This window comes from Netta rufina (genome assembly GCF_964035555.1).
Source record: "Netta rufina genome assembly, chromosome: 3".
Classification (NCBI taxonomy): Eukaryota; Metazoa; Chordata; class Aves; order Anseriformes; family Anatidae; genus Netta; species Netta rufina.
The window spans coordinates 47,482,485-47,503,470 of NC_140125.1; the positions used below are offsets into that span (position 1 = coordinate 47,482,485).

General features: G+C 41.9%; 1 protein-coding gene across 1 annotated transcript; it reads left to right on the forward strand.

Annotated features, from left to right (window-relative positions):
* The first annotated feature begins 7,356 nt into the window (after positions 1–7,356).
* On the forward strand, positions 7,357–16,453 carry MPC1 (mitochondrial pyruvate carrier 1). The gene is made up of 4 exons (XM_084284874.1): positions 7,357–7,455; positions 13,745–13,841; positions 14,509–14,641; positions 15,355–16,453. Exons 1-4 carry the CDS (start codon positions 7,372–7,374, stop codon positions 15,371–15,373), a joined length of 333 nt encoding a protein of 110 aa, XP_084141000.1. The 5' UTR covers positions 7,357–7,371; the 3' UTR covers positions 15,374–16,453.
* Positions 16,454–20,986: the final 4,533 nt, after the last annotated feature.

Here is a 20,986-nt window from a genome sequence, read left to right on the forward strand (position 1 = left end):
TGAAGCGTGACATAGCAGAGATGTGTTTTGACCCTGCCAGGGTGCCCTGCCATGGGTTGACAGTCCCCATTTTTAGCCCAAACAGCCTGCAGAGCTGGAAGCTTCAGCTTCCCAGGAGGCGGGATGTGCAGGTTTAACCAACACCAGCCTGAGGAAGGAGCTGACGGGGTTCCCTTTGCTGATCTGCAGCACCCTTGGCAAGCACTGGAGTCACAGGGTTGCCACATGATGCAGTCAGTGTTCACGCCGCCTCCTCCTGAGCTTTCACAGAAAAGTATGAACTGCTCCGACCTCTGGACAACCTTCAAGGACACCCTGAGCAGAAAGCTGCAGCAAAGTCACAGGGTGCTGTCACAATAAGGGCATTCCTCTGCTCCAAATTTCCTGTTGGTTGGGTTTTGTGGGGCTTCCTGCTCTGAGTGAAAGGTTTTGCTTCTGGCATGGCTCATTCTTCCCTGCTCACCCACGTGGCAAAGCTGGGCACGCAAGACAGCCTGCGCTCCTCTCCACACACCAAGGACCAGTAGCTAGGTATTGCACAGCTTTTGGATATCAGCTCTTGCATTTACTTTGTAAGGCTCTCAGTGTGATAAATAAATACATATATATTTAAGTCGTTGAGAGAACTGAAACTGTAGCACTGCCACTTAGTATTTATGTTTATTGGAAAGATCAATATCCATATACAAGTGGTCCTCTGACTTGAGTGGGACACAATGTTTCAAAGTTTTCTGATAAGACGACTCACACCACAGACTTAGGTTATCTACAGCCACCCATCTCACTTCTGCACGTGCACATTTTGGATTGTGTGTCTTTATTTTCTTAAAAGTATGCCCACCTATATCACTACCTTTTTTTCTGCTGGATGTTGTATAAACCCTAGTGACTCCCTATATAAACCCAAATGACTCCCTGTTGAGTCCCAAATGACCCTGTAGAAGTCCACCAGGACGTATTGTTTATTTCACTTTGATCCCAGCAGCTTTGGAAAGGACTTTGGTATGTTTACCTTCAAGTTACTCATCTTGTATGCCTACAGTTTGTTTATTCACTGTAGTCTACTGAAATCCCCCCTTTTAGCCTGTTAAAGAAATAGGCCAAAGGTGATGTCAGGGTCCCTATCTGGGTGAGCATCACCAATTCAATCAGAGACAACCTTTGGCTTCCTCTCGTAAGTCAGCAGCATCCCAGATACTGCCTTGCTCTCACCTTTCACCAGTAAATCACAGAAATCTCAGCCCACCAAGCCAAAAAATGACTCCCACTGAAGCAGATTTAACACTGCTGAGGATACGGTAGTAAGCCCAAAGAGTGCCCAGGTGTAATCTCACCTTTCCGGCTCAAAAGTGCTAATCTGCTTGTTTTACTAAATCAAGCCTATCACTATTTGTGTTCAAGGTTTTCCAGCAGCACAATTCTGGGGAGTTGTGCTTTAGTTATTCTGACAGTGGCAAGAAGCCCAGAACTGTACTTTTCCACCAGGACTCATCCCCACTCCTGGCAGCCCCTGGCCTCAACTGGGGGAAGCCAAGGTCCAGTGAAGCAGCGTAGTTAAATGCTGGACATGAATTTATTAGTAGCAAAGCAGACTGGGAGCCTGTATTTTTAAAAATCATCATCTAGCTTTATATTTGTTCAGCTCCACAGTGACCCATGATTTCTGAGGAGAGGATTATACAACTAAAACGACTGTCACTAATTAACAGTGCAGATGAACTTTGATCCCCTCAGTCTCTACCATCAGTCAGGACCCCAGTTTCAGTCTCCTCCTTGCAACCCTGAGGCATTTGTATTGGATAAAACACTTCAGGATGGTCATGCAAAACTTGGGAGAAACCTGTGACTAGTTCTCTACATGAAATATGTGTTTCAGCAGACACTCTGCAAGGCTTTGCCCCTTCTGCAAAGCACCTGCAGAATACACAGCCCAATATTCCACGGTTTTAATATTATTAACCCAAACAAACATAAAAATTAAAACACAAGATGAAATATGTGTCAGCTGAAACCTCCCTCACAACCTTACTTGAGCTGTTCATGCTATGTCAACAGTGCTTTTTCCTCAGAAAACTTTGTCTCTCCCCTTTATCCAGCTGGAATAACCAGCAGCTTCTGCTCTGCAGCCCAGCTCAGCCCCTGCAGGGAGGTGCAGCCTGCCAGGTGAGCACTGCCAGTCCTCCTGCTCTGCTCCTTTGGAGAGGATGATTATAGTGATGAGGTGATTACATGTCATTTAACTGTAAAATAAGGTTTCCCCAACTGAGTGAAGGAGGAGATTTTTGCAATGCAGTATTACAAGAAGCGGCTCTCTTACCCCAACTGACCCAATGTAGCAATATAAGGTACAGAGTGCACCTGATGAACAAGCAGGCTTCATGCCTTCCTCCCCAAACACAAGATAATCATCAACAACTGCTTGGAGGACACCAGCAGTTCAGTCATTCTTCTCATGTGGACATTAAAAACAAAACCAAACCATTTATTATCATAGTAGCCAAAAATTATTTCTTTACCTAAGAAAAAATAAGTAAATTACCCAAGTAAAAAAGAAATACTGTTACAAGCGTTCATTTTTAAACAACAATCACTATACCTTTGGAGCCCAATACCTGTAGCTACATTATCAATTGGAAGCATAAGCAACCTGAAAATAAAGCTGTTAATTTTTCTTTCCCTATATTGTAAAACTTGACTTACTCTAAAAAAGCTTTAGCAATACACATTTGTATTTAAAAAGAGAATCTAAAATGATCTTATTTGAAGCACTGTTGAATAACTGAAGTGTAGAGATAATCTTTTGTCCAGAAAGCATCAAAGCATTTTATATCAGCTCAGTCTTCATGACAGTGAAAGCTCAGATGAATACAGCCATCACCACTACACATACTTCAGCATGAAGTTTGCTTAAATAATCCAAGCTGGCTGTTTTATCACGTGTGACTAATTTAGGACTCAGAGCAGCCTCATCACAGAGAAGACATATCCTCCAGCTGTCCCAAAGCCCTGATGCTTTCCGCCTGCTCCACCCATGCCAAGCGCTACCTGTGTGTGGTGAATCCTTTGTCTACAACCACTTGGCCTTTAGGGAAAAAGTTGACAGGAGAAAACTTACCCAAAACAAGAGTTATATCATAAGCTTAACTAGGGGAAGGCATTGTGGTTTTGTTTTTTTCATTTGGGGTTGTTTTTTTTCCCTCCCCACCAGGGTAGGTTCTTGGATGGGGTTTTCACAGCACAGGACTCTGTTTGCTATGCTCATGCACTATAGACTGTGGCAGGACCAGTTGGCTCAATTTCTGTGAATGTAGTTCAGAAGGCTAGGAATTGCTGTGTTAATAAGTTTCAAGTGTTTGGACCTGCCTGACCATAACTGACAGATGGGTCTTTCTGCAGGGAAAGGTAATGATAATTGCAGTGATTACCAGTAATGCTTGTGTTCCACACTGACAAAATACATTCTTTTTTCCTTGTTATAAGTAGTACCACTTATTTCAGCTCCTGCTGCCCAGCTGTTTCTTTGCTGTTCAGTTAAATTAGTTCATCACTTTACTTGCTGATCTGCCAAAATTTATTTCCCAGCAATCCAACCTCTTTTCCATATCTACTTTGCATCTATTTTGCTCTTCACTTCTTGACCTGGACCATTATAACTCCTACATCACAGTGTTCCTGTGGCCATTTATAATGGAGGGTCTTTTTGTTGTGATTTTACAGATATTATGTCATTGTCTTCCTGCAGGTCCCCAACTGCAAATATAACATTTTTATTTTGACGCTTGATCCTATTCCAGATCCTACTGAGAGCTCAGTACTGATTTGTGTCCACCTTAGTGAACACATATTTCTTGACTGTATCTAAGAAGACTGGGATAGCAATTCATCTTTTCTTTGTATTTTTCTGCACCTTAGGAGCTACAGCACCAGGGAAAGAATACCTACCTCAGTCTTGAAACCACAATTTCTTGAACAGCTTGCTTAGGTACTTGTCCTGGTTTCCTGGTTGCCTTGTCTGTCATGCAACACTCCAAATTATGGGTTCAAATCGCAAATTATGTGCAATTCTTTTCACAGCTGGGAAAAAGCACCACCACTTTTCCCTGTGGCTGTTTTATAACAGTTATAACAGATACTTCCTTTAGGGCTGATTTCATGTGTTATGCCAGAAGCATAACTACCAAATAACATTAGTTCACCATCTTCAGTTCTGCAATGTCCATAATGCAACTTTCTTTGCTGTTTTTTAATGCCAGACAGGTATTACATTCCTTTCTCTTTGCCAAGGTCATGCCACCATGCACGTGCCTGCAAAGGCATGCCAACAGGAAGAAAGAGCTGCCCTAAAAGGAGGAAAAATGGTAGGCTCCCTTACACAGCAGCTAGCTAAAGAAACACTCTTCTGAAGGAGACACCATTGGCCATTTGCAAAGCAGAGCCATCAGCCAACATCTCAACTCCTCCCAGAGCAAAAATCTGAAAAATGACTGAGGGTTACCCAGCCCTGACTACATTATATGTGTTCCTGTGTGCAAAAATGTGAGTGCTAAGGTGTTCTAGCACCTCAGATTTGCACGTGCAAAGCTGAAGGAGCCCAGGTTGTTCTTCCCCATCCCACCAGCTGCAGGCAGCAGTTCAGGAGAGGGCAGATGTGTGCTGGCAGGAAGAAAATGATGAACTGCACAAGCAGTATCTGTAAAAAGCCTCTGATTTCCTCTTTTCTGGAGAATGTCCTGTGTAGAACTGCTGTACAAAGTAGCATCTACCTGCTAAAAACAAGGAAGGGAATTCAAGGACACCACTGTGCAAATCTAGTGAGGAAGAGCTTAAAGTAAAGATGGCCAGTAACAAAAGTCAACAAGGGAGTTAAAAAGTAGTGACCTGGCCAAAGGCTGAGGGAAAACAAGAATAACTGAACAGCCTAATAAACTCCAGAGAGGTCTTCTTGGAGAGGTCAGAAGTACAAGGCTGAAGAGAAACAAATGAAAGCAATGGGAATTCCAGGAAGAAATGTCAGGAAATGGCAGGTAGGGCTTCTGTGAGGATAATCTAAGGGATAAAAATTGCAGGGGACCTATCTGTCTGAAAACAAAACAAAACAAAACAAAAAGCTACAATTACTATTCTGATTGGAAGATACATAGGAACCACCCTCAGAAGTAAGTGGCTTGGCTTATTCACAAGAACATCGTGACCTTAAAATCTAAAGGGAACATACAATAGGTAGGAAAAAAGGACATATGAATAGATGAAAATAAAAAAATGGTGCCAAGCCTGCAGAAAAATGGAACAGAAAAGGTAAGGCATGAAATCCTTTTCAGCTATCAAAGGGCATAAAATATGAGTAATGAAGTTTGATAAAAGCATTAAAAATAAAGTAAGATGAAGAAAATTGCAGAGCCTTTGAATAATGCAGAAAGAGCCCATAAACAGTAAAGGTGAAAACATGACAATAGTAACTCAAAGTAGATCTAAATGAAGAGTGAAAGTTTGATAAAATGATTGTCCAGACAAGGAGGAAAAAAATGGTTGAAATATATTTTAGACAAAAATGTATAACAGGACCTGATGAAATTTGCTCCGAGAGCCACCAGGCCCTAGCAGAAGCGACTTGAGATCATCAGTGATCACTGCCCAGCTCATGGAGAGGATGGGACAGTCCAGGAGTGCTAGAGAACAGCATGTGTCTGAAGAGAGAGGGTCAACAACGATCCAGTAAATTGCAAGTCAAATGGTCTAGCTTTGATAATGACATTTAACACCATCCTATATGACACAAGAAACATATATATATATACATATTTATTTACATATATATATATATATACATATATATATATATATATATATATATATGTAAATAAAACCACTATAAGCACATACAGAACTGCAACAAAAGCATACTTCAAATCGTTGGTAGCTGCTTTTGTTGTTTAACTGGTATGGCCTGTCACTTGGGACTGGTTTATTCTGGGCCCATATCTAGTTAATGATTTTTTCATTAACTATTTTGAAAACAAAGTGAAAACACACAGAATTGAAAACACTCAAAAATAGAGAAGGACTCTGCACTGCTTGGAAGAGTTTGATTGAAATGTTATGAATCATGTTGGGACTGTTTTAAGAAAGATGTAAAGATGTAGGTAAGAGTCTAGATGGGGTAAGAAAAATGATACAAGACTAAAAAGCCTGTGAGAAAAGGCTGATAAAACTTGTGTATTCTTGGGAGAAACTCTAAAGAGTCTTCCAAAGCAGATGGAAGATTTTTTTCTTCTTTATACACACAGTCAAGAAAAAAGTGCATGTATTCTCAGTAAAGAAGAATTAGGCTTTGTTTCAGTTAAAGTTGTAGCTCAGAAGCTATTGACTGAAAGAGGCTTTGTAGGATATGAAGAATCCCCGCATGTGACAGTCTGTTTGCACACACTGGACTAATTTCCACAGCCCCTTCCTGTGTCAGCCCAAGTCAAATCAACTCAAACAAATGATTCCTTGAGTCCTCTTTCTGAATTACACTTGTTTCTAACTGAGGAGCCTAAATAGGCCATGGGAATATGTTGGGCTACGTCTTGGCGTTGTGTAACGCTGTGTATCAGGAGGATTAAAGCTTGTCTTCCCACACAGCAGTGACTGTGTGGTGTCATAGCATGCATTAAGGATATGTAAAAAGGAGAGGACGTGCACAGACCCTGCCTTTCCTCAAATTTGCTGCCCTCCAAGCAAGTAAGGAAGGGCAGAATGGGGAAGAACTCCTTTTATTTTTTTTTTTTGTATTTCCCCAAGATGCTGCCAGGAAGAGCAGAAGGGGATGGAGCAGTGGTCACCAGGGCTTCCCGCAGAGCACAGGCATGGCCCAGGCTGCACTCACTGCAGCTCCAGGCTGTAAAACCCAGGCTGCAAATCTCCGGGCAGCAGTGGGAGCAGATAAACGCCCATTTCACTATCTCCAGCGCAGGGAGCAAAGATAAACGGAGCCGCTCGCGCGCAGGCATTTGTTTGACCGCCCTGAGCTTTATGGAGACGCTATTAGCGGGGTTAGAGTTTATCTGCCACTCTAAACAAGCGGCCTCCGCTCGGGTGGGAAATGGAAAGTGCTTGTGGCGCTGTGTCCTGCCCCGGCACGGGGGGAAGCCGCCCCTCACACAGCGCGGGCACCGCCATGGCGGCCCCCGCCCCACCTCCGCCTCACGCCCCCAGCCCAACCGCCACAGCGGCCGGCGGCGAGGGGGCGGGGCCTCGCCTCAGGAGGGGGGCGGGGACTCAACCCTCCAGCCAATGAGGAGCGAGATCGGAGGGCGGGGAGCCTATAAAGCGGGCGGCGGGGGCGGGCGCTGGGAGCGGCGGGTGCGGGCGCTGCCGGCCGGCGGTGCCGCCATGGCGGGGGCGCTGGGCCGCAAGGCCGTGGAGTACCTGCGCAGCAAGGACTTCCGCGACTACCTGATGAGGTGCGGGCGGGCGGTTGCCGGCAGTGGGGAGAGGTAGATAACGCCGGGGGTGGCCGGCAGGGGAGAGGGGAGGGACAGCCCTGAGGGGAGGTGAAGGTCAGAGCGGGCTGCGCCCTGCCTGCCTGCCGAGGGCTCTGCGGGCCTGGGTCAGCTTCGTAGGCGCAGCCGGCAGCGTCAGCGGGTAGCCAGGGGGTCCGGAACTCACCTGGGGTCGTGGTGAAACAGCAGCCTGCGCCCTAGTTAAAGGAACAAACAAATGCTGGCAGAGGTGGCTGCTTCCTGATACCACCAAGGTTAACAGCTGGAGGTATCTCTTTCGTTACCGGAGACTTAAAGGCAGTGGAAAAAATGAGCTGTATTTTGCTCTAGTCCTAAAATAAACAAAGGCTGTATTGAAGAAAAAAAAAATAAAAAACAAACTCAGAGTTCTTGTTTTGTACATCTGCCTGATGCACAAAGACACCTGCTTAATTTGTACTTCGGTTACTCAGGATGTCGTGAAGGGCCCAGGTCAGTTGTGCCATCCACTGCAGCCTGTGTGAGTTCTTGATTGTGCCCTTTGCTGAGGTTAAAATTTAGATAGCTGTCAACAAAGGGCTGTAGTCTGTGCTGTAACAGAAACGCAGTGTGTATATTTAGGAGCTGTGTATATTTAGGAGCTGTGTCTCTTTGCATTCCTTCCTGAAAGCCCTTGCTTTGCCAGCCTGCAGGACTCTTTCTATCCCAAAGAAAATTCTCTTCTTGTCTCTGCCAGAGCAAGGGTTTACTCAAAGCTGCAAGGCTATGGTATCTGTTCTAGGAAACAGTATCTAGTCACTACAGTCACGCAAGGCTTTGAAATGTGTAACTCACTCGTGGGAAAAGATGACTGGAGATGCTGCTTGCAACACCTGTGCTGTGTTCAACTGCTTGACCCTAGATAGAATAACTGCAGTTACCCAAAGCAGTGGAGTTCAGTGTGGCAGTGCCTGATGTCACGCTTGGGGCAGTCAAATCTTACAGACACCTATCAGCATGAGCAGCTTTGGTTTCAGCTTTGTCACTAGAAATCCTGAAAGGCAGTGTAATGAAGGCATGCTTCTTTTCTCAGGTGGTTACAGCTGGCACCAGCACTGTGTTATGTCATCAGCTGCCTTCTGGATTGTGCACAAGGAAACAAGATAAATTGCTTTTAAAGCTGTTGTTAGTTATTAAGTGCTCTGCCAGTTTCAATTCTGAGTTCTCTGAAGTGGTGTTTAATAGGGAGTTGAATGGCTGTAAATCATCTAACTATAGTATGCCTAACTGCCTTCATACTTTAAAGTAAACGTGGTAAGAACGTAAGCTGTAGGTATAGCTTCTCGTGCTGCTTGTAAAATGCAGTGGTAATGTTAACTTCAGACTAGCTGATTAGCATATGAAGGCCTGATAGCTCTATACTATGAACTTGAGGTTGCATTTTTCTAAAGATCCTAAAAAGGTCAGCTATCACTAAAGCTGTATAATTTAAGCCACTAATAGTAGGTGACTGAGTCCTCTGTTTCCTATCCTAATGGTTTATAGATGATGTCCTCTGAAAAAAATTGAGTAAAACAGCTTTCTTCCATCTCTGGTGTAAAAGGACATTAAGGCCACTATGTGGGATTTTCTCATGGCATTAGCAACAAGGAATCCCAAAGTTTTTTAGTAAAAGAAAAGCAAGCATGGAGGCTACATCTTTTGGGGCACTTCTGAAATGTCTTCCTGATAACTCAGCAGTAATGTAAACAGAGTGACTGAACGTAGGTGGCTTTGAAATAGAGATAGTTCATTCCTTGTGAAGCAAGAGCCCTTATGGTTTTGTAAGAAGAAATTCTTAGACAACTTAACTCCTAAACTCTATTTCGATTAACATTAATAGTATAACTTGAATTAGCTGATCTTCAATTCTTCTCTCTAGTAAACTTTTAAGCATAAGGACACAGTATCTAAACAAATAAATACCCTCTACAGGTTAGTGCTAGGAATTGAAGGGCATGGAGTGTGCTCTGAGAACTGAACAAATCTGCAAGTTTTTCAGAGGAGTAATACCCTTTCTGCCTGGTGGGTGACATTGTCTGCAGAATGGTCTCTGGCCTATTAATGTGACAACATAAAGATGTGTACAAATTTGGGGAAAATACATCTTTTCGTATGACCTGTAGTATCAATATCAAGTATTGACCAGCTGTTGGTTCCTCCCGTGATGTCTGGATGCTTGCACAGGAAGTGTAGTTGCTGAGTGAGTAAATCCAACAGACGCAGTAGTGATGTTCCTGGAACTGTGGACAAAATGTTCCCTTTGTGAGGGGATTGAATGTGATTCTTGGAAACTACTAGTTTGGAATGGCATCTCGGCAGGAACAGATGCCTGTGCCTTGGTGTCCTTGTTTCAGATACAGCTTCAACAAATGCAGTGTATTACCTGCAGAGCTTTGGGGGTGGATGTCTGCTTCTGAAGAGTGCAGTAACCTTGATCTGCCCTGCTCGGGGACTACAGTAACTGTTGTGGTTTCATATGAGCATGGGGACTGTTGCAACACCTTAGCCAGAGTTGGCCACCCTGCTAGCAGCTGGCTGTGTGGTTCTATTTTAGGCTCCTATTTACATGAAAACAACTTCCCCTTGAAAAATAGAGGGTGCCTTCTGTTGGCACAAAAGCCCTGTGCTAAGAGCTACACTTGAACCTGTCTGGTAGAGGTTTTATGAAAAAGGTGAAATGTGCACTTGTCCTCTGAAAACCTCAATTAATTATTGTTGAAGATCAGTTAATACAAAAACAAAAGAACAAGCGGTTAGGCTAGTCAAGGACAAACCACAAAACCTCTTGAATCAGACTCTGCTTGTAACAAAGATGCACTGAAGTGCACAGCCAGCTCGACTCCTGGAGTAGACCTGACTGTTCACTTACTGTGGTCATTTGGTAAGTGAATACTGAAGCCAGTGTGATGGAAGTGCCTATTAGCAAGTGTTCTGCTATTTCTGCAGAAGGACACGAGCAGTAACTGGTCAGCAGCGGGATTTCTATTAATAGCCTGTTTCTGTAAAGTCATAATTTGCAGCTGAACCCTATCAGGATAGTAGGAAGAGGATGCTTAAAAGTTTGGAAGCATTTTGAAAGATGTAGTAGCAAGCAATCTTAACTGTAGTCTGGGATTTATGCATAGATTACTAAGTTATTAAATTATCTAGTAATTATATGATCACTTACACACCAATTATGGAGTTCATTTAAATAGCATGTTAGATCTCTGAAAATGTCTTGTAATCACTTAATCCAGTTGCAGTTGGCTTGAACTTAGTGACAGCAAGATGTCTGGCAGTGTTTTGTTTGATCTACTTAAATGTAGGTATACAAAGAATTCAAAGCAGCGTCTTCAAAAACCTTCACAGAGCAACTGTTGTTATTCAGCTTTGTCCTCTTTTGAAACTAGCTTAGGGTGGGATCTTGGATGCTTTGAGGTCTACAGGGCAGGAAAGTCTTCCACAGATCATAATGAGGTTTGTCTCACTAGGAAAAAGATGCTTGAACAGCAAACACTTGTCAAAGTAACAGTTCTTGAAGGAAATGCACTTTTAGTACAGTTACATTAATGTAGGTTAATGCTAGAGAAATATACTGTCTTCTCTTTATTTGTGGTAAACTTCTTTCTGTGTGGGTTATGAAGGAAACTAATATTTCTTTTTGTCTTCCATGTGCTGTTTGACAAACACCGATGGCCCACTTGAACAGCACGGTAAGGAAGGGGAGGGGACTTGTGTTTTCACTTTCTGCCTGGCTCCAGTAACTTGTAATTCTGTTTCCTCCCGGCACTGTAGTAAACCTGCCTATGTCTGAAAAGTATACTGCTGACCTCCAGGAATGATGTACTAGTGATACTTACTTGCAAGTCTTTTGTTAATGTGACCAACCATTAGCTCCTTTAGGCTGTCTCCTAAAGTAATCACTAGAAAATCAGATGTTTTACATATCCTTTCCAAAGGAGATCAAATCAGTCCAGAGCAACCCTTTCATATAGCAACAATACTGGTAATACAGCGGTACCCTAATTGAATTACCTTGCTTGATTTTATTTTAACTAGCTTTACTCAAGACAGTAAATGGTAACAGTTAAAGAAAAACTCCGTAGGTAGAGTTTGGTTTGCTCCTGAAACTGGGAGTTGATATTTCAGGCCTGTTAGGCTGTGAATCATACTGTTATGGTTGACTCTTAATAGCAATAATCACAATTTTATGGAAGGCTTGCTCATTGCTGCAAGCCAAAGACAAACAGTGTAAGGGTGGTTTAATTCTTGTGTATGAGAACTTCAAAGGGCTGCCTGCCTGCAGGCACTTACAGCTGGATAACTGTCTCCAGGGAAAGGCTTTGCATCTACTTTCCTGGTTAGCAGAGGAGTGTTACTGTTACAGCACCAGAAGTCAGAACTGCTGGCTCTTTAGTTTGTGTTACTGGAGCTTGAGGCAGTCCATAGCATAGTGTGCGCTATTTGTCTGTGCTCTAATGGCCAACTTGACACTTTTACTGAACTTCCAAAATAGAAGTCACCATTAAAACTGTCAAAGCTGTAATTGTTTTATACATTCCAAAAATGTCAGGGTTAAACCATAAAGACTTGCTTTCTGGAACTGAAATCATGTAAATTACTCCTGACATCTCAATAAAGAGTTCAGAAGTGTGTGCTGCCTCGCCAGTAACCTTTCTGCAGTCTGCTTTAGCATGGTGATTCAAACACAAGTTGTCCTAGATTATCTTACTGAGCAGACAATGGTTATGTGATTGTATGTCTGTTGCTGGCCTTCTTACTGTCAGTTAAACTATTTAAATAGTTGCATTAAAGCATCTAAAAAAATGTTCTGCATGCTGTTGACTTTCTGTGAATGTTCTCATTCTGTAGCAACAAATATTTTGTATTATAGGTATACTTCTTTACACTATCTAAACATACCTGTAAAGTATAAATACTGTGTAACCATGTAATTATTCCCTGTTATGCTGTGTGCTCTACAATGGCTTCAAGAGGCTTTAGCTGTTGCAGGTGTCACCTTTCCTATCAGTAGAAATATAGTTTAAAAAAAATTGCACTCCATAATTTCTCTTAAGTCTGAATTTGTGCCAATGTGCAACCTGTGAACACTTGGAGAAGTACTATACTGAGTTTGCATATTGCACTAAGGTTAAACTATCAAAACTGTGCGGCATTACCTCCATCTTCTATATACTTAGTTGCTGGTATTATCCAAATTTGCAGGAAGTGAGTATGACTTTTAATCAGAGTCCTATTATGATGTTAGAAGCTATAATTCAGCCTGACAAAAAGGTGTCTTGGAATTCAAGCTGCAAGAGACTTGAACTGCCCCCTGGTAATTCCAAATCATTGAAATATCTGTGGTATTACCAATAGGGAGAGACAAAAAAAATGGACGTAGTGTGTATCTGCAAAGCTTTTTATTGCAAGGTTCATCTCTGTTATATCTAGCCCAAGTCAGTTTTGAACATTGTTAGTTTCCTATGGGAAAAGAAACTCATGGGAGTACTATGTGCATCTTCTGCAGAAAGAAGTCTGTGAAAATCTCGTTATTCCTAAAAAGAGTAGAAGTTAAATTGACACCATCTTTCTCAGTTTGGAGTCATTTAGCCAGTACAACTTGATCTCTTGTCAGTTTTTCAACTGACTTCTGACTTGATTCTTTGTCTCCACATGAACATACCTGCACTTAATTGTTCTTATCTTAAAGCTAGTCACTGTCCTTTAGGTTGTCACCAAGTTGGTTCAGTAGTTGCAGATGAAGCTGGAATTTAGCTTAATTTAATGGTCTCGCTCTTTGGAAGAGGCAGTGTAAACAGTTGAAGGCACATGCTGAGTATTTCTTGATTCTCAGCATAACATGAAAAGAGTTCTTGTTTTTCAAGCTATTTCTCGTGTTATTATGTTTTTGAAGACTCCAACTTGAGAGATGAATGCTAATGTTCTGCACAGACATGAGCTGTGAAACTGAGATTGCTGTAAGGCTAAACCAATGAGACTGCTTATTAATATCTGAGGAGAATTACATGGAACTGCATTTCAGCAGTTGTAGAGTAGCTTTTCTCAAGTTTGCAAGAAGATTGGGAGTGGGTTCCTCCTGCCTCCTTCATGAAGACTAAATTCTGTTAAAACAGGAGTTCAAATCTGTATGTCTTAACTTGGAATCTTACCCTGAACCCCATTGTCCAAAGATTTGTGTGGCTAAGGAAAGCTGTGTGTATGCTGCTGGATGTTTGTGGTTTTGTCCAACTTAATTTTCCTTTTTCCCTCCTTTATAGCACTTTTGGGGGCCAGTAGCCAACTGGGGACTTCCTGTTGCTGCTATTAATGACATGAAGAAATCTCCAGAAATCATCAGTGGCCGAATGACATTTGGTAAGTACTGGGAACTTCTTGTCAGTAAGCTGACTGCAGAACACAGATTCCATACTTCAAGAAGCAATGTATTACTAACTGCTTCTGAACTGGTGATCGAAACAGTTATAGATACTAAGTATCTTGCAATATAGCTTTAAAGGCCACTTCTGGTAGGAAGGTAGATTAAAGCTGTTTCTTGCCTTCTTGGAAAGCTGGTAACAAAGCTTTATGCTTCTGATTGTTCATTGTATCTTGGGGGAGGGGAGACTTGCTTCTCTTCAAGTCCATTTTTAGAACTTTTCCAGTAGAACTATATTAAAATTATCTTAAAAACACTGTCCTAGAAATTGTCAGGATAATTTTTGCCATGTCTCATTAGGATTAACAAGACTCCTTTTATTTTCTGGTTGAGATAATTCAGGTAATAACCTAAAAAGGTTTCAGTTCCCTCATGGGACACTCTGAGGAAAAGCAAGCTTGTTTTGTGGAAGGCTGCAACCCAACAATTTGTATAGCAAAATGAGTGCTGTTGTACATTTTTCTGCATTGGATACTTAAAGTGGACAAGTTTATAAAACAAATGGAAAATTCAAATGCCAATAAGAAGCTTTCTGCTGATGTGAAAATGATTTCTCCAAAAAATGCGGGTATTTTAAAATAATCACTGGTATCTGTTACTTTGCAGCACTGTGTTGTTACTCCTTGACTTTCATGAGATTTGCCTACAAAGTGCAGCCAAGGAACTGGCTTCTCTTTGCATGCCACTTGACTAATGAAGTTGCACAACTTATTCAAGGAGGACGACTGATCAAATACAGGCAAGTTCAACATTAAAAATGGGAAGCCATAAACCATTGGCTCTCGGTGTTCTTTCAGTGACATGTAACTGTGGTGGCTTCTGGACTTCTTAATAGGTTTGCAAAAAGTAGTGAAGAACAATGTTGAGATAAGTTGAAATGTGGCTTGTTGCCTTTTACCTCCTGTGGAGCTTTGGAGAGGTCCACACAGAAAAGGCCGAATCCTTATGGTCATGGATGTATTTTAGCAGCTGCTGGCTATTTTTGATTTTGCTTGTGTATTTTGATTAATCTACATGTGTCCAGCTCAGTAATTCCTGAGATGGAGGCTTCCATGAAACAAGGGTTTGTATGTCTGAAAGACAAATCAAGAACAAACTAAGCTGACTGGTCTTATCTATATGGGATAGATCTGATACTGTGTAACGGGTTCATACTGCAAGTCTCACACCTGCAGTTTCTAGCTAGTAATGCAACCACTGCCCCTAGGCAATCTGTATGAGTCAAGGTTGTGGCTTTTCTCTTCTGCTCTAAGAAATCTATGCAGAGCAATAAGAGGATGAAGCCTCCTGAACTGTAAACTCAAAGACTTGACAAAACTATACGTGGACCTGCCCTTGCATAAATAACTGGCCATGTGTCCTTCAGTTGTGAGCAAAGTCCTGGATGCACAGTAGAACTCAAGGAATGAAGTCCAGTATTCACTATTATAAAGCATGTTCTTCTCTTGGCAGGATGGAGAAAAAGAACTAAATACCTAACTTGAAATACGCCAGGGAATATGTTCATCCCGAATCACAACCAAGGAAGATGTGCCATCTACAGTTGCTGTGACAATTACAATGGGGATAAAACCAAAACACCTGTTGTGAATGACCCCATCAAGGATCCTTCTAATTTTTTAGCTTGCCTTTTAAAAAAAAAAAAAGTACTACACAGCAATGGGAGGGAAACATTGCATTTAATGTTTTGTTGCCTTACAGGTCTTTAACTACCCTTCTAATAAAGAGTTAGTTATGTAAATAACCAGCAATATTTAAAACCAACTCTAAGTCTGCAAAAATAGATGGCCCATGATGGTTTGTCAACTTGTTTTCAAATTAATACGATCAGAGGTCAGTACAGCAGAACTGTAGGTGGTATTGTTTTATGTAAACATATTCTTAAAAGCCATTTAACTTAGGTGCATTCATTCCTATTCTCTTTTTTTAAACTTAAGCAATGGCTTGCTAATCTACAAGAACAAATGAGTAGACAGGCAGCCTGGAAGCGACCAGCTTTCCATCTTCCTTTACTGCATGCCTTGTCTCAGTAGAGACATCAGTAACACAATTTAAGTCGCACATAATTTAATGAAGATATGGAAAAGCAAAAGCATAGCACTGAATGAAGGAAAGAAACAAAGTCTGATACTACTTATCAAGAAGTTCTAAATGGATTTTTTTCCTGCTGTTTGAGTTCTAGATGTATGTAATCCTTGTTCAGGCAAAAGCTTTTTTGGATTCCAAGATCTGAAGGACACAAGGTGCCTTTCAGTAGTTTTTTGATGTCATTGGAAGAGAGATTTTTTTCATGCATGACTTGCCTGAATGTTACATTGATGTTAAAGTTATAGATGACAAAGAATGTACAAGATGGATTTTATCTTGGTGCAGTTTTTGAACAATAAAACATATTCCAAATGGCAATAAACCATCTCAAAATTTTGAAAAATTCTGTTTATCATACTGTGATACCAGATCCTAAGTGAAAGATTAGTATGAAGAGGCACATTACAGTAATGGCATGAAGCAAAAACAGACTGGCAAAATAAATATTATCCTTTGTATGCAATGAGTTCAGGCAAATGTCCTCTGAATACTAAAACTTTTTTCCTTTTTTTTTCCAGTGTCTCACTGTTTATGAGTAAAACTGGCCATCATGAATCCTAGGCCACTAAGACAGGAGGGAGCTTCAAACAAGGAAGACATGCATATGCACACCCCCAAGGAGGAGGGTCAGATTAGGGAGCGTTGAAACTAGATGTAAGTCCCTGGGGCCTGATGGCTTGCATACATGAGTGCTGAGAGAGCTGGCTGATGTTACATGGCCACTTGATTATTTCTGAATCTTCCTGGTGCCTGAAAGAGGTTTCCAGAGACTGAAAGTGTGAGTAGAGCTCTTATGTTTTAAGGAGGACCTAGGAAACTACAGACTAATTGGCCTTATCTCGGTACTGGGAAGGTGATGGAGAAAGTCCTGGAAACCATTTTTATATATATGAAGGATAAGAAGGTGGTGAGTTCTGTGGTTACGGCTTTACAAAGGGAAAAATCAAGCTTGGACAACCCAAATAGCCTCCTGCAGTGATGTGGTCCAGGCTTATTCCAGGCTTTGCTTGTACTGTTTCAGATGTGCCTGTGGCAGAGGGCTACGGTGCAGGCAAGGCCTTTACATTTGTAGTTTGTAAGGTAGAGATCTTGGAAGAAGGATGAGCTTTGCAGTTTTCCAACTGAATGACAAAATAAGTGCACTAAAATTAATAAATAAATGGCTGTTAGCCCTTCTTTTTTTTGGGGGGGGGAGGGTAGAATGGAATATTGAGATGCATTATACTGGCTCCTCAGCTCCTTTCAGGTAACACAGATGACTTGGGGTGTCAGGACAGGCTATTTACAGCAGCACCCCCTCCCAAGCACCACAGTCTCAGCAGCAGATAATGCTGATACTGCTGCTGTGCTGATGCACAAGTCTGAACAGCTGGAGCAGCACTTGGGGGCTGCTGAAAGTGCTGGGCTGTGACTGCTGCAACTTGATATTCTCAGGAGGCTTGGGTTAGGAAAGAGCAAGGAGCTTGTAAACTTGGATAATTAACTCTTACATGGTTAAAGTGGCTCAGTTCTGCTTACACAAGTGAGATCAAATGCAAAAAGCCTTGGCTGTGTGAGTGTGCTGTAATGACTTCATGAGGGCTGCATTTAAAAGAGTGAAATAGCTTGTTCAACAGGTGTTGATCAGCAAGTGGTAGGAAAGCTGAGGCAGATCAATTGTAAGTTGTGTAGGGAAGTAGTCTTTACTGTTTGACCAATTGGTGCAGCTGACAAAAAGCAGATGAGCTCTTCAGCATTCATTTCCTTCAGGTGTTAGAAAGCTGCAGGTGGTCTTTTACTGTGTGATCTTTTTCGATAAATCTTGTCAACTGTTTCCTTGGTCTCCCCTCACAGCTTGACCTCATAGACCAACAGCCAGTTTGAATTGTGCTCTGAATGCCTGTGTTGTTCCAGGTGTTTGAGGGAGGCATCTGCCTTGCAGTTTTTGCTAATTTATAATCCAGGATCGGTAGTATTCTGGGCAAATTAAAACAACCTTTGGTTGACTGCAACACTTCTGCTGTTCAGTAACCATTGTCATCAGTTCAAATTGCGATGTATCCTAGTCTGATTTTATTTAGGAAGCCTCCAAGGTGTAGTGATCTGGATCTTTCTTGGGACTTGAAAGGACAGGGCCCAGTCTGGGGCGGGTGTTACATGGCCTGTCAGTCTACCTAGTGCTAAAATAGTTTATATGGGTGGAGTGGCCCATGTCCTTCTTTCAGAGCATAATCAAACTGCTTATCTGCCCTTTTTTTGTTTAAACAATGGTGCTTGGCAGTATGTATGGGGCAGGAGGGGGGTGGTAGGGTATAGTGGGTAGAAGGGAGGAGTTATTGCAATAAATAACTGTACAGTTAATCTGTCCTGTTCTCCTAGTGCAGAATACTGTGATCCATCGGTATATGAGCATTTCAAGAATGGTGTTCTGGAGTAACCCAAAATAAACAATGTTTTAGACTCCAGAGGTTCTTACAATATGAAACCTGAATATCTTAATATAGATAAGGGCTTCCTTTTTTCACTCAGGTGGTGTTGCATAAAAGAATGGGACTGTGCCAATTTAGTAGTAATCCAAAGCAAGTGCTCAGTATTTGCATTTGATTTATAAGATTATAGAGCTTGTCTCTACCTGCCGTTATTCTGAAATAACTATTTGGTTTTAATGGTTTTAATTTCACAGTTTGCTTTAATCCAAGTAACTTTTCAACAGTGAGATATGTTCTGCCACTAGAAACCCGTGCTGCACTAATCCTTGTTCCTCCCTGAGTCTCCTGCTCCACCACAGCACAACCAGGAGCTGTGTGGCCTTTCCCATCTTGCTACAGCCTCAGCTGCTGCCTCCTTTCATCTTTTCAGACAGGAAAGAATTTGTCACCTTTCTGAGCAGTGCTGCTAGACTGCTGCTAAGGAATGTGGCACCCTTGGGAATTCGGGTGGGCGGCAGCTCCAGCGAAGTTCTCGGTCTCTGTTGTGCCCCCTCGCCTCCCAGTCTGAGCTTGAGATCTCTTGACCCTCTTCTTCCAGGGGAGGCTGACTAATAGCTTGCCATGGAATTAAAATAGCTCACAGTCTCTTCTGCAGTTGTAAGATTAAATGTCCTTGCTCTGGAAGCTTGCTGATTTGTGATTCAAATGTGGAGGTCATTTGGTAGCATGGTAATAAATGACCAAAAAAAAAAAGCAATAACCATAACTGTGGGCTTTGAAGAGAACAAATTACCTGCAAGTTTTCTTTAATGGCAGTAATAACAGCTACTTGTAGTGAATTTTGTTCAACCTCCCCCAAATGCTACAAGCTATATAATAATTTCAGCTAATGCTGCTGTATTCAGTGCATTCTTTTTTTTTTTTTTTTTTTTTTTTTTTTTAACCCCACTTTGCTTCTCTGGCTTCTGTTTGAATAAGTGAGTTCTCCCCACTCAAAAAACAGCAGAAAACCCCCTTTAGCCAGGCTATTTCTGATACAGCCTGCTAGCTCTCAGAGAACACAGATTGCTAGTAAAATGTAGTTCTCCGTGGTATTGTGGGTTATCTTTTGTTCTCCATACAAAGCACAATGGTGCAATCTGGGCAAGGACAGCAGTGTAGAGAACTGGGGGGAAAGGAACAGAGAAAAATCTTAGCAAGGTTACAGGAGAGTTAACTCCTTGGGGCCGAGACAGGTTTTGAAATAGTTTTTAGAAAATGCAATGCTGGATTGTGACAGAGAAGCCTTCCAGCTACTGCAATGCTTTCCCTGAGCATGCTCAGGGAAGTGAATCCTGATACAAGCTGTTTTATTGTCTCAATAGGGCATCAGATATGTTTATTTCAGCTGTGGATGTTTCTGTTGTAGGCAAGCCTGTGTTACACTGGCATAGTTTTGTATAACTGACATGCCAGTTATAAAAAAAAAAAAAAAAAAAAAAGTGAAAGGAGTAAAGAAGAGCAGGAATAAAAGCATAAGAGAATAGTAAGTGATACATTCACTGGTAGACTTAGCACAAAACCCTGTATGAATAAAACGGTTTCTTTATGCTAATGTGACAAGCTATCAATATAAAGCGGTAATATGTGAAAGGTTCAAAAATACAGTTACTATTTTAAGTCTTCAGCTTGTGTCTTACAAGACAATTTGGTCCCATCTGCATTTGGGGAATAACAGTAACTAGCTAATGTAATATGTCAGCAGTTCTGCTTCTACAGAATGTATTTCTGCTGTCATCTTAAGCTAAAAAGTGTATTCTGTTTGAATAAGATATGGCTGCAAGCTTCACTATCTTTAGTGAAAGTAAAGCAGTCTTCTGCTCTAAGATGAGGCAATTTCTTTATTAAATAAATTGTGGAGGTCTGCCTCTCTCCATGCAAGCCTTTTCAGTTTTTCCTGGTCCAGTAGCTGCCAGTGCATTTCATTTTGTCACTGTGGTAACCACTTATAAATAACTTATGACCATAGCACCGACCCAACAGCAAACAATGCAGGACCACGGGCTGCCTGGAGAGCTCACCCTGAGTGCCGTCGCTGAGGCTGCGCTCCTTCAGATCATTGCCTGCCCCTTGTCACGTGGCCTAACCCTGCCCAAGATACTGCTCTCTTCTTCTTCTCTTTCTCTCTTTTCATTCTTACCTTTCCTAACAGCAGATTTCAGGTAGCTATGGCAACAAGCCTAAGACTTTTCAGCCTCTTCATTTAGTCTGAAATCTGGGTCATGTCATTCTCATTAAGTGAAACTATTGCACGGGAATAAGTGGCACGGAGTCAGCCCTTGGTGCAAGTGAAAGCAATGCCAATTACAGCAGCACTTGCAAGCGCTTACATGATGGCTCTGTGTGGCCATCTGTGAAGAAACACATGATACAAATCAAGCTGCGTATAATTTTGAAGGAACTTAACCCCTAACTTATCCAAGGCAGAACCATGCTGTGACTTGCTTTAGTTGGTGTTTAGGGTGCTTGAAATAGTTGTATGTCATGTTGTTGTCCTAGGAGGTGTATTAACGGAGGGGATGCCTTCCCAGGGTGGTGCTGAGTGATGT